The sequence below is a fragment of the Lactuca saligna genome, chromosome 2, assembly GCF_052625555.1.
Source record: "Lactuca saligna cultivar CGN05327 chromosome 2, ASM5262555v1, whole genome shotgun sequence".
In the NCBI taxonomy this organism is placed as follows: domain Eukaryota; kingdom Viridiplantae; phylum Streptophyta; class Magnoliopsida; order Asterales; family Asteraceae; genus Lactuca; species Lactuca saligna.
The window spans coordinates 3,678,032-3,691,574 of NC_136418.1; the positions used below are offsets into that span (position 1 = coordinate 3,678,032).

Consider the following 13,543-nt stretch of genomic DNA (forward strand, 5'->3'; position numbering starts at 1 on the left):
ATTTTTCTTTAGTAATTGTCGTGTTTGTGATGATCTATCTATGTTTGATTTTTCTTAGCAGACTCAACTCCCTATGTGCTTTACTCCAGATTTTATATGTGCTTTACTCCAGATTTTATAAAGCTACTTCAGTTCCCGTGGTCTTTTTCAAATTTAGTTGAAGTAGATGACGAATTGTTTGAAAGCCGCATAATTTTTCCATGCAAGGAGTTGCTTAATTTGAAGAATCTTGAAAAGCTTTCTATTACCAGGAAGTATGGTGAATCTAAAATAAAGGAGGTATTTGAAGTAGCAGAAGGGACAAATGAAGATGTGGATATTGAAACACAATCTGTTGTGGTATTTGAGAAGCTGAAAGAGGTGACTCTAGATGGACTACATGATCTAAAACATATGTGGAAGAGCAATCGGTGGATAGTGTTGAACTTTCCAAACCTTACAAAGGTGTCGATTACAAGATGTGGACTGCTTGGACACGTTTTCAGTAGTTGCATGGTAGGCAGTCTATTGCAGCTCCAAGAGCTAAAAATAAGTGACTGCGAGAGTATGGATGTGATTGTGAAGCAAGTTGAAGATTCCGAAACCAGACCGACTACTGAGCTTGTGTTCCCTTGTCTCAAATCCATAACACTTCATGAACTTCCAAATATCAAGGGATTTTGCCTGGGGAAGGAGGCTTTTGAATGGCCCTCGTTAACTGCTTTGGAAATCAAAGATTGTCCAAAAATAAGAGTTTTCACAAATGGGCAATCAACTACTCCGGAGCTGAAGTTAATAGATACAACTTTTGGATTGTGTCATGCAATGGAAGACCCAAACTCTTTTATAAAGACCAAACAACAAGAGGTACGTGGTGTCTCTTTTGGTTATTAGTAACAGATTAATATGTTTGATCGAACAAAACGTTTACTTTACTCTCGAATTTACAACTTATTGTAATCTCCTCTCCTACAGGGATGGGAGTTCTAGAGCAACATCAAATTCACACGTGCGGTTTGGTTCGTTTTGAAGTTAGCTATATAGCACAGGTAAGATTACATTGTACACTTATTTCCTTCTTCCCAATCATGTACATGTTTCTCCACCTTAGTTATCTGATCATTGAATTGACTTTTTGTCACAGTTGCTTGCTTACTACTCTTTCAATTCGGGTTATTGAACTTCTATTTTCAAGTAATCTTATCTATGATGTGTCCACTTCTTGTATTTAATTAAGCTGTGACCAACTTAGCAATAATTACACTAGTTTTTATTAATTGGTTTGTACATGTTCCACTATTTTAAATGGTAAATAAATTCAGTGGTTGAAGGTGCATAGAATGATAATCCATCATACATGAAACTTTCTTAGCTCACACTGGGTAAGAAAGAAAAAAAAAAGTATGAAGCTAATTTGCTATAACATAAATCTTCTCTTAATTCAACAGATCTGTGCTCTTAATTTTTATGAACACCCGGTGTTTGATAAAATTCTTCAATGAAAAAAGACCCATAAATTTTTGGCTCCTCTTTTAAGTCAAGTGTATTAATGTTTGTTTTGTATATGAGCACTTAAATCTTGAGGAAGCGACTCCATTTCTCTCTTGTAAGTTGAGTGCGTCAGTGTCACCCATATAAAAGCTTTGTTTTTTAATCTCTGAAATAAAAAGAATAAAATTTGGTTACAAATATCGTATGTTCAGTGCCGGTTTCCGTCGCCACCTTCAATGAATCTATCTCATGATGATTTTGAGTTAACAATTGTTCACTAAACCTAGATAAGTTACAATTATGCCCATGACTATGAGCCATCCATTGATTATTATAAACCTATTGAGAAACAGAACACTTATGCATATTATCTGATTTTTGATGCATCTGAGGTGTAACATTTTTTTTATAATCAAATTTAGGTTGATATTGGAGTTGTCATTACTTATAATCACGCTCAGATTTTGAAAATGCCACTTATGTAGAAATTATTTGATGAAAAAACATTATATTTTCATTCATTGTTTAATTTATCACTTTGTGCATGTTTTTGTCGACATACCGTTGTACCATATGATGACATGAAATTTTTTATGTAGTGGCTGGTTTAGCTGGATTAAAAGACATTATCTGTCAAGTTGATTTTATGTGGTGGCGGGCTTAGTTAGAAATATTTGATGAAAAAAAACATTATATTTCCATTTCTTCAGCATCTTCAAACCTTTGGTCATTTATTTGAAGTTGCGTAATGATCAATGTATGTCATTTGCATAAATTTTTAATGAAAGTGAAACGTTGTTGCGGAATTTGTCTAAAAAAAATAAAACATTGGTGCATAAACTAGTCCTAGAATGAAACATAGTTGAATAATGCATATTATGTCTAAAAAACTATTTTGTTGCATACTAACATGTGCAATCAATGTACGTGGCTTAAACATGTTAAACCATATGGTTAAAAATGTAATTCACTCACTTTTCTTATAAGCATATGGTTCCTAGTACAAATAGAATCCTAATAGACAGATGAAAATAAAATCATATTCCTAACCATCAAAACAAGTAAACAACACTTCTCAAGAATACAGTTATACATGAAAGCATAGTTGTATTGGAAAAGTTGTGGTGTAGAGTAAAGTCCAAATGTAACAGACATGCCTGGTGAACTCCATCTATACATAAGATGAGAATTAATGATAATAGATATTATAAACTATAAACTAATTACTAAGTAGCATAAGTAAAAAGTGTTTATAACTATATATACCCATAACAGGTCCCAACTTATAAGCACTAAAAATCCAATTATACATCCTGTAAACTCTGACGAAAGAATTAAAAATCAGAAAATTGTTCAAAATGGCTTGAAAATACATCCCAAACTACATATTTCATCGAACACGGAGAGTGCATTCCTTTTCGGCCTTTCTACAACAAAGATGATGTTAAACGCGGTAGGAGAAAACCCTAAGATACCCTATAAATCCTAACTAATTTAAGCCAACTATACAATCCCAAATGACCACCTTCCTCACAGAACCCAACTAGTGCCCTCAAATAGGGTAGCACCAAATATGATACTAAATTTGAACTTCTCAAAGGAATTGCAAATATATATGAATATTGTTTACCTGTGACGGAATAATAACTCTGATAATCCTCCTCTTTGAGAGTTTCAATGCCGATGGTTGAAGCCTTGAGACAGTGCTGAGGGCGAGGGTGGTGCCTGTAATGGTTACAGTGGCGCAAGAAGAGGTCAGTGACTGTGGGAATTATGAAAGGTTCCACGATTGTGAATATTGATGGGCGTCATGGGAGGTGAGCGTCGTCAGGGAGTGTCAAAGGGTGAAGGGTATTTGGCGTTTTTTTTTAGCAAATGATTTGGTTCACTCTTTGAGGTTAAAATGGTTGTTTTGATGGATTAAAAAGGTAAAATAAGCGAAAGTGATTTATATAATATTTTTACGAAAAATAAATTAAAAAGGTAATGTCATTTTTAATTTGTCTATGTTTACTCTTTATTATTATTATTATTATTTACAAAATACATATGTTAACTTGTTAGTTTTGTGTAACACCCGTTTTTGGTTTGTGAGTTGTCTCTTGATCTTCTTTAAGTTGAGTTAGTTTGGGTTTTTGTGTGGGTCGCGAAGCGGCTACTTATTGGTCTGGGCGTATGCCACGCCATTAAGTAGCGACATGACCTTATAGTTGTTGAGGCGCGCTAGGCATGGCTGGAAGGATAGGGCTGGAAAAGGAGCGTCAGACAGTGCTAACAAGGGAGCGTCAGGCAGGGCTGGCAAGAGCGTCTGGCAAGGGTGGCGCGCCAGAGCTGTCTAGGCCATGTTAATCGACCTAATATCATCAAAATCGTTTTAGTACCTTGTCCAAGTATGTACTAAATCCAGTTAGTCTTTTCTTTATATCTCTCAAATTTCTTATCCCGAGAATATAGGATGCCTCTCCTAGATCCTTCATAGCAAAACACTTTCTAAACCAAGATTTCACTTCTTGCAAGGTTGGAATCTTGTTTCCTATAAGTAGTATGTCATCAACATACAATACTAGAAAGGTTACTATACTCCCACTAGATTTGACATATACGCATGACTCATTCTCACTTCTAGAGAAACCAAATTCTTTGACTTTCTCATGTAAGCAAAGATTTCAACTGCGAGATGCTTGTTTCAATCCATAAATGGATTGATACAAGCTTACACACTCTATTGGGAAACTTTGCATCAACAAAACCCTCTGGTTGACTCATGTAAACATCTTCAACCAACTTCTCATTAAGAAAATTTGTTTTGATATCCATATTTGTCACACCCCAAAACCAAGAACGGCAGAAACGTTCCGGGGTGGAGGACGTCATGTTAAGTATCACAACAGTGTAAAGTAGTAAACAAGCAACAACATCATCCATTGCATTAAAAGTAAAGTTTTAATACATGTGTGTTCTTTCAATGTAATAAGACACCAAAATATACAATCAAAATAAAAGACGATTCTTGTCTGTGCTCCGTCTTCTCAAAACCTGGCCATCGTACCTGTCTACTGGTGACCTGAGAATACAAGTTATTTTGAAAGCGAGTATCAGCCTAAAGCTGGTGAATTCATAAGTATTTAAGTGTCATTGTCTTGTTTTGGGAAGCTGTTATGAATGCCTTGTAAATATTTAAATGAAACAATTGATATAAGTATGAAAACCCTAGAAAATCCCTTATTTCCTACTAGTATGAAATGTAGTCTTCTACCAAGACCCGAATGTTTTGTAAGTGAAAATGATAGTTTTTCCTTTCTTTTGACTATTACTAACAGTATTTAGTCTAACTCATCGTTTATGTGAATGTATCACAAAATAAAATAATAGGAAAATGTACTAATGTAATTGTGTATCCTTTTGTATTATGATTAACACGACATCGCGATTAGCGAAATGTATAACCTTTGAACATCCATAGATTGTTCAATTGTCCTCTATAGCTACAGCAGGTGGGAGGAAGGGTTAGTCCCGTAAAAGTATTCCTAATATAAGTATTAACCGTAGGCATCCGTAGATGTTCATCAACCTCTGTAGCGAACAGTAGGCCCAAGGAATGGGTAGTCCCGTAAAGGTACTCCTAGTATAAGTAATAACCGTAGGCATCCGTAGATGTTCATCAACCACTGGTGCTAACAGATGGGATTCGGAATGGTTAGTCCCGTCTAGATATCTCGTTGAACTGGGATAGGCAGGACAATTTACACAGAAGGTACTAATAAATCATCCTCGTGAATCGAGATACAAGTATTCATGTAAGTGTATACAGGTAAATGTATCTATGTAAAGGTACTCATGTAATGTATTCATGTAAGGTACTCATGTAAGTGTATTCATGTAACATGTAATGTATAGTATAGACTCATGAATGAACTGACTCTGATGTAATTCCTTGTAATAGGAATAATGTTTTGTATCTTCTAACTATCCCTATAATAGTTAACTGGAAGGTAATTGGTTGTCCAAGCAGGTTTATACACCCTTGCTACACAAGAGTGTGGGAACTGAATGAAGGATGAAAACTATAACATCAATACATATATAAGAACATAAGTGTATAGATATAGTTTTGTTCAAGAAGGTAAAAATGGTTTTGTAAGACATCTAAGAGTTTTGAACAATAACTAACAATGAATTGATGTCATGTTAATAAACATTTCAAGCGTAATACTTTTTTATCAAGGTATTTTTAAGATATAAAACCATTTCATGCATCACATTTTGTAGTATGTGAAATCTGCTGAATGAAAACACAGTTATAAATACATGTGATTGATTTAATAACATGCTGTTTTCTACCTGTATCTCCCCCCATTAAAGAATTTAAAATCATTTAAAACATTGATTAAAGGGTATGAACTCACCTGAAGATGGTGGTTTGGATGTACTGAATGATGTAGGATAACTAGGTGACACATGAAGACTTGTTCAATGATCCTAGTTAACATATAATCACACATATATGTATCCAATTAGACTTTAAACCACTAATTGACAAAGTTAAGACATCCTAAGGCATGTAAAACACCTTATATAAGTGCTACAAGTCATCAGGATTGCATCTAAGTGCTAAAGGACCTTGCTATAGTGTTTGGGGTTCAAGGGTAAACTCCCTTGGAGTTTACGGTTTTCATGACTTTGACCTAATGATTTTACGGTTGTAAACTCAAGAGTTTACGGTCGTAAACTCCTCTCTTTTTTACCATAAGTTGTTTTGAGGTTTTTCAAGTCCTTTGAAGCATTTCTACTTGGTGGTTTGGCCTTTGGAAGAGATTAGGGCATCATTACACTCCTTTGAGGAGTTTACGGCCTCATGGTCATTTCTCTTTGGGTTTACTACCTTAAAGTCATGAGTTTACTACCTTAAACTCATGAGTTTACTACCTTAAACCCCTAAGTTTGGTATTTGGGGGTTTTCAAGTCCTTAGCTCAATCATGGCAATAGTCTAGGTTAGATTTAGACATAAGGAATAACCATTGGACTTTTATGGGACTTTTATGCACTTTTTGGGGGTGTTTACGGTTTTAGGAGATCCCGAAACCGTAAACACATAAAAATGTAAGTATTTGGTGCTTTTTGTGTGATAAACTCATCAAGGATGAAGCTAGACAAGTCCCTAAGGCATGGTGAAGCATCTAGGAACCTTAAGGCACCACTTTGCACCATAAAATGGTGTTTACGGTTTTGGGAGCCTCCCAAAACCGTGAACACCTTGATCTTGGTGTTCTTGGGACTTTTCTTTGATGTTAATATGTAATACAAGCTTAATAAGACTCAAGGATGGAAGTACTTACTATAAGGAAGCTTGGATTTAGCTAAAAGTCGAAGAACACTTAGTGTGTGTTCTTGGTGTTTTTGGAAATCTAATCAAAAACACAAAAATGAATGGATGAATAGATGCACAAACACTACATTAAGTGTTTAATCAACTTGGAATGGATAGAACACTTACAACTTTGAAGATCTTGAATTGTTTCTAGTTTGCTACCTGAGAGGTTTTCTTGAGTTTACTCTTTTAGGGTGAAAAGTGAAAAGTGATTAACTTGAAGAGTAAACTCATGCTTAAGCATGAGTTTACGATTTTTGGAAGTTTTTACGACCCAAACATAAAAGTTTGGCCGTGAACTTCTAAGACGCGAGGTGTTGGCGGTTTTTAAATTTCAAAACCCGAGACGACACTTTCTTACACCCGTTCGTTTAAAGAATAATATTAAAATAATCAAACGAACTCTAAATTTGTTAAAATAAGAAATGATGACATTAACTTATAATAAGAAGTGATTGACTTCTAGGGTTTGACTGAATGAAAATTTCGGGTTGTCACATCATCCCCCCGTTAAAGGAAATTTCGTCCCGAAATTAAAGTTTAAGCAAATAAAGTATTTACAGGTAACTAAGGAAAAAGATGAGGATATTTCCGTTTCATCTGATCCTCTCGCTCCCAAGTGAATTCGGGTCACCGTTTTGCGTTCCAGCGAACCTTCACTATCGGGATACGGCTTTGTTTCGTTTGCTTGACTTCTCGGTCCATGATCTCTACTGGTTCCTCCACGAAGTTGAGGCTCTCATTGATCTCGATCTCGCCGAGTGGGATAACAAGAGTCTCTTTGGACAGACACTTTTTCAAGTTCGATACGTGGAAGGTAGAATGTATGTTACTGAGTTCACGCGGTAGATTGAGTTTGTAAGCTACAGGTCCGATTCTTGCGACAATCTCGAAAGGCCCTATGTATCTTGGATTGAGCTTTCCACGCTTTCCGAAGCGTATCAAGCCCTTCCAGGGTGAGACCTTCAGTAGAAATCGGTCGCCCACCTAGAATTCCAACGGTTTCCTTCGCTTGTCAGCGTAGCTTTTCTGTTGGTCTCTAGAGGCTTTCAATCGTTCACGAATTTGAACGATCTTTTCTGTCGTTTCCCGAATGATCTCCGGACACTTGAGAGTGCTTTCGGGAACTCGTCCCTTAGCTAACTGGGTATCACCCACCTCAACCCAGCATAGAGGGAATCTGCACTTTCGGCCATAGAGGGCCTCGAAAGGCGCTACCTTTATGCTTGTGTGATAACTGTTGTTGTAGGAAAATTCGACAAGGGGTAAATGGGTATCCCATGCTTTCCCGAAGCACTCACTGGAGGAGTATTATAAATTCCGAAACCTTTCCAAAGTATTCCCCACAGACCCTTTGAGAATATCACTCGTATAGCAGGTCAAGATCAAGCATGGGGACTTGGGACGAATGCAATCAACCTATCACTACTAGGTGTATACGTGAGGACGATTTATAATTAAGATCCTACGGGCATTGGATGTGTGTTCCCGCCCTATTTCCTGTTCCTTGTCTGGTTGTGGACTTGGGATAGAGTCACCTATCCAACTCTCTTACCAATCTTAATTATATACGACCTATATGCACGAGATAATGATAGACGGACTAGGCATGAGTCCTACCATGAACTTCAGGACAAAGCCACCCTGGACTACGAGTGGACATTCTACCATTCGAATGAGTCTAGTCAAGCAAACCGAACCCATACGTTCCCTACCGATCTAAACAGCAGACGAGACGGTGAAAATCCAATGGAACGACAAGCAGGGATCAAAATTCACTTAGATAGAAAAGCAAGAAAACGCGCTCCAAACACTAAAGCAGGCCCTGTGCAACGCTCCAATTTTATCCTTACCAAGAGGAGCCGAAGACCCGGTGGCCTATCGCAATGCAACGAACCTAGACCTTAAGTGTGCGTTGATGCGACGAGGAGGAGTCATTACTTATGCCTCAAGACGAATAAAGACGTACGAGGTCGGCTAGGCCACACATGACCTCGAGATAAGGGTAGAAGTATCCGCCCTATAAGGCGTAAAAATGCATAATTTTCACCGGTCATAAGAGCCCCTCAATACATTCTCGACCAAAAGGAGCTAACGTGAGGCAAAGACAATGGGTAGAACTACTAAATTACTACGAGTATGAGATTTGCTATCATTCGGGCAAGGCCAATCTAGTAGTAGATGCCCCGAGCAGAAAGGAATACTAGGGCCATCGAGTAAACTCATTATCAATGACAATCCATTCACACCTGTCCACACAGATCAAAGAAGCTCAACTGAAAGCCTTGGAAACAGAGAATGTGACAGGTGATGCATTAAGAGGAATGGATAAGAACCTAGAAGTCAAAGACGACAGAGCTTGTTATCTCATGAATTAGATATGGATACTGAAGTTCGAGGGATTCAGAGACATCATCATGAACGAAGCACACAAAACTCGATACTCCGAAAACCCCGATTCGGGAAAAGATGTACCTAGACCTTAAGAAACTCAACTGGTGACCAAGCGTGAAAGCCGAAATCGCCACCTATGTGGGAAAGTGTCTGACTTGTGCCAAGTTCAAGGTAGAATACCATAAGCCTTCGGATTTACTACAACAACCAGTGATACCCGAATGGAAGTGGAAGCGGATAACCATGGATTTCATAACCAAGTTACCCAAGACAGCGGGTGGTCTTGATACCAATTGGGTAATCGTCGATAGATTGACCAAATCCACACACTTTCTACTAATTAAGGAAACCGACAAGATGGAAAAGATCATCCAAATACGGGAAAGACGGATAACATCTCAAGATCGACAAAAGAGCTACGCAGATAAGCAACGTAAACCCTTGGAATTCCAGGTTGTGAGCGAGTACTACTAAAGGTCTCACCATGGAAAGGAATGGTACGTTTTGATAAACATGGGAAACAAAATTCAAGGTACATTGGGCTGTTCGAAATCCTTGTCAGGATTGGCCCAGTGGCATACAAACTTCGACTACCACAAGAACCTAATAATGTACATCCGATCTTCCACGTGTCAAATTTAAAGAAGTGTCTGTCTGACGAGACTCTTGTGATACCACCCGAAAAAATCTAAATCAACAAGAGCCTCCACTTCATAGAAGACCCGGTTGAAATCATGGATTGAGAGATCAAAAGAATGAAACAAAGTTGAATTCCCATCGTGAAGGTCTGTTGGAACATTAAACAAGGACCCGAGTATACCTGGGAATGCGAAGAGCACATAAAACAAAAATACCCACATCTTGTCCCCAACGCATGAAGTCCCAGTCAAAATGCTAATTTCAGGACGAAATTCTTTCTAACGGGGGGATGATGTGATAACCATCAATTTTTGGTCAAGACAAAGTCAAATAAAGTCAACAGGTTAAACCGGTTAACTCATCTAGCCCTTGTATATTAGGGTTTACAATATGTTTTCTATTGTACAACACACCATCTTAATACAAAGTATCGCTTAGAGGTTTCACGTGTTTAGGAAATCTAAGCCCTAATCAGAATAAGTGATGTAACGACTCGATAAAACACAACTACAAACCTTAAGGGGGCGTATAACACTCATAACGAGGCATAACGGGGTTTACAAACCTTTCATTAAGAGGAAAAACACTAACAAAAGTTGCAAACAAAGTATCTCTCAATATCTCTCGCTCTATCTCTATCTATCTCTCTCTCTCTCTCCCAAATCTCTCTCAAAACCTCTTTCAACTTTCTATGGTTCTCAGGTCATCCCGACCCTTACCTTAGTCAAAAACCGCTCGAAACGATAAGTTTATTTGAAAAACAGCCCTTAAGGACCGAAGCCTCTTATAGAAATGAAACCCCTCCATTAGAACCGAACCTACTCCTAAGACCGAAGCCACCTTCGGTTTCAGCTTCAAGCATTTCGGTTCGGCTCCAAGCACTTCGGTTCGGCTCCAACACTCTTGGTCCATCTCATTCAGTTATGCTATCTTCGGTTCATAAGCTTTGCAACCGAGCCTCCCTTATGACCGAACACTCCTTCAGTTCTCACCTCCCTTGGACCGAACCTTCGGTCTTGACCTCAGATTTTTGCCTCTTTTTCCCGGTTTTCGACCCTTTTCACGTTTTAAGCCCATTTTTCATAATTTCAATGTGGGGACTTCACCCAAAACCATATTTTACTATTTTCAACCCTCTAAAATCATAATGTATCCATATCTTGAAGATTTCTAAGATAAAACCCCCACTATTGTAAGGACAAATTCAAAGTACAAGAAGGTACTTTTGACTTTTCCCATAAAGCTATGACAACAAGCCATCCCATATACCCACTCTATGCCAACCTCCAGTCACTATTTACACTTTACTATATCAGATCACTGCCCTTTTATGCATCTCCCAACAGTACTCCATTAGGTTTCTTACACCAAATCTATACAAAATCTATATCTTTCACACTTCCCAAAAGTTTCATTCATCACCATCAAAGATCAAACATACCCTCTCTCTTTTTTCTCACGTTTTCTCTTTGGAAGCAAGAACTCCAGGAAAGTCACGAGTCCTTCCCTCATTCTTGGTAAGTTCTTCATCCTACTCTTAAATATTCTACACTCTTTCACTCAAATCATGGATCATATACTCAAATATTGACATACTTGTTCTTAGGATCTTCAATTCCTCAAGCATTCTCCAAGTGTTCTTGACTTGGAAACTTCTTTTATTCAACATCCATCCCAAGAAATCACTCAAGGTGAGTCCAGACCCCTACATTTTCAGTTTTTTTTCAAGTTTTATCGGGGGGATACAAGTTATAACACCAAAAACTTAACTAAACTGAAACATCAGCTTTCAACAGGAAAGTTTATGAAAGACCCCAACTTTCGTATTTTTTTTGAAAGACCCAAACTTTCATACTTCACAATATTATTACTCTAAAACATGCTATTTGCATATTCATAAAAGCAATATATTACATTGATAAAGAGATTACAAACTACTGGATACAAACCAACTATTACAAAGTGTTATATATTACATAACTACCCAGAATATTGTAATTTATACAAACATAAACTGAAGTACAAAAGTACTATTACAAACTATTCTATATCTTTCAACAGTATAAGATCATACCGGTTACTTATCACCTGCAATTGTTAAATATTGATAGGGTAAGCGGTGATGCTTAGTGAGTTTAATAATAAATACAATATAACGTTATTTCATATATATACTTCAATATGGCAGAAGCAAAGAGAAACAAGGAACAACAAAAGCATATGAGAATCATGTGTTAAGCTTTTCATATCATGCGATGACTTGATTCAAAGATATACAATCAATGAGATATAACAATTTCCATACTTGATATACATCAATAAAACTTTGGCCCAAATGGCATAATAGACATACAATTTCTGATTAACATTTTGTTAGATTTTAGGCTTATAATCCTGTCTAACCATTTGCCAATGCCATAAAATAGAAGTCATTCTCTTACGGAGACATGCTCTACATGGCTAGAGGCTATGTACCAGTACCAATGTGAATCTAAGTCCTTTCACTGATCACATGGTCAAAGGTATTACATTTTCTATAAAAATAGTGAATAAAAATAACACAGGAAAATAACCCGAAATAATAACACTGGAAAGCACAAATAACACATAACATACAATTGTTCCTATATATTGAACTCACCTTAAATTAACCGGGGGTTAAAATAGTAATTTGGATAACACTTTGGCTTTAAATATGACTTTCTATGTTGAAAACCGGGAGCTTAATTGAAAACCGGGCTCTATGTAGGTAGGGCTTCAAAACCGAAAAGATAAAATTTTTAGGCTTCTCGGGAGCTTCGGGATGTGTTTCGGATGCTAAAATTGATACCAGGGCTATGGGGAAAGTCAAAATAGTGAATATATGGAATTAGGGTGAAAAAGTGTCAAAAATTCAAAGTTACCCGGGAAGGCTCGCAGGCCTCCCTTTATATAGGGCCTAGGCTTCTGATCCGAGGGTTGAGGAGCGAACAACTGTCAGCAGATGCGAGGGCCAGCGAGGCTCGGACGTGGCTCGGATGCGAGGGCTCGTCGGAGGCTGGTAGGCGAGACGTGGCTTGCATCGGATTGGCCACCGATGCGAGACGTGTCTAGTTCTTACTGGACCTCGGCTTCGGACGAATCAGAAGAGGGCATGAAGCGGACACGCGTTGGTCTTGGACTAGGCCACGTCTTGGATATGTAGCTGCTTCGTGCGAGGTGACGTGGCCTGGCACTATTCATGCGAAAATTTTCGAAAATTGTGCCCCAATCTTCTAAAATTCATAACTTTCGTATATGAGCTCCGTTTTTGACGTTCTTTATATGCACGCGTAGCTAAAATTATGCTCTACAACTTTCGTTTAGACTTCGTCGGCTAATTTTGACTTTAATTTTTAATATTATTATTTTTAATAGACTGGGATAGGAAAATCTGTTAAAAATTCATAACTTCTTCATTCGACATCCGTTTTCGTCAGACTTTTTTCCATTGTACTACTAATGACAAGACCTTCGATTCTTGTTTAGGATGTATCGGCCAAATATCGCTCGATCTAAAATTCGAGTTTTTAGCTGTCTACTACTAATCCGGAACTTAGAAAAATCATAACTTCCTCATACGAAGTCAGATTTTGGCGTTCTTTTTATCGAACTTCTCGGTTTAACAAATATTATGACTTTAATTTAGATCA

At 37.6% G+C, this 13,543-nt stretch overlaps 1 protein-coding gene across 2 annotated transcripts; it reads left to right on the forward strand.

Moving 5' to 3' along the window:
• Positions 1–1,481, forward strand: LOC145028736 (uncharacterized). Of its 2 annotated transcripts, XR_013676154.1 has the most exons (3): positions 1–846; positions 955–1,028; positions 1,124–1,481. XR_013676154.1 is itself a non-coding variant. In XM_078977490.1 (2 exons), exons 1-2 carry the CDS (start codon positions 97–99, stop codon positions 967–969), a joined length of 765 nt encoding a protein of 254 aa, XP_078833616.1. In that variant the 5' UTR covers positions 1–96; the 3' UTR covers positions 970–1,111. The 2 variants fall into 2 exon arrangements, 1 of the variants encoding a protein (XP_078833616.1); XM_078977490.1 differs by lacking the exon at positions 1,124–1,481 and having other exon boundaries at positions 955–1,111.
• Positions 1,482–13,543: the final 12,062 nt, after the last annotated feature.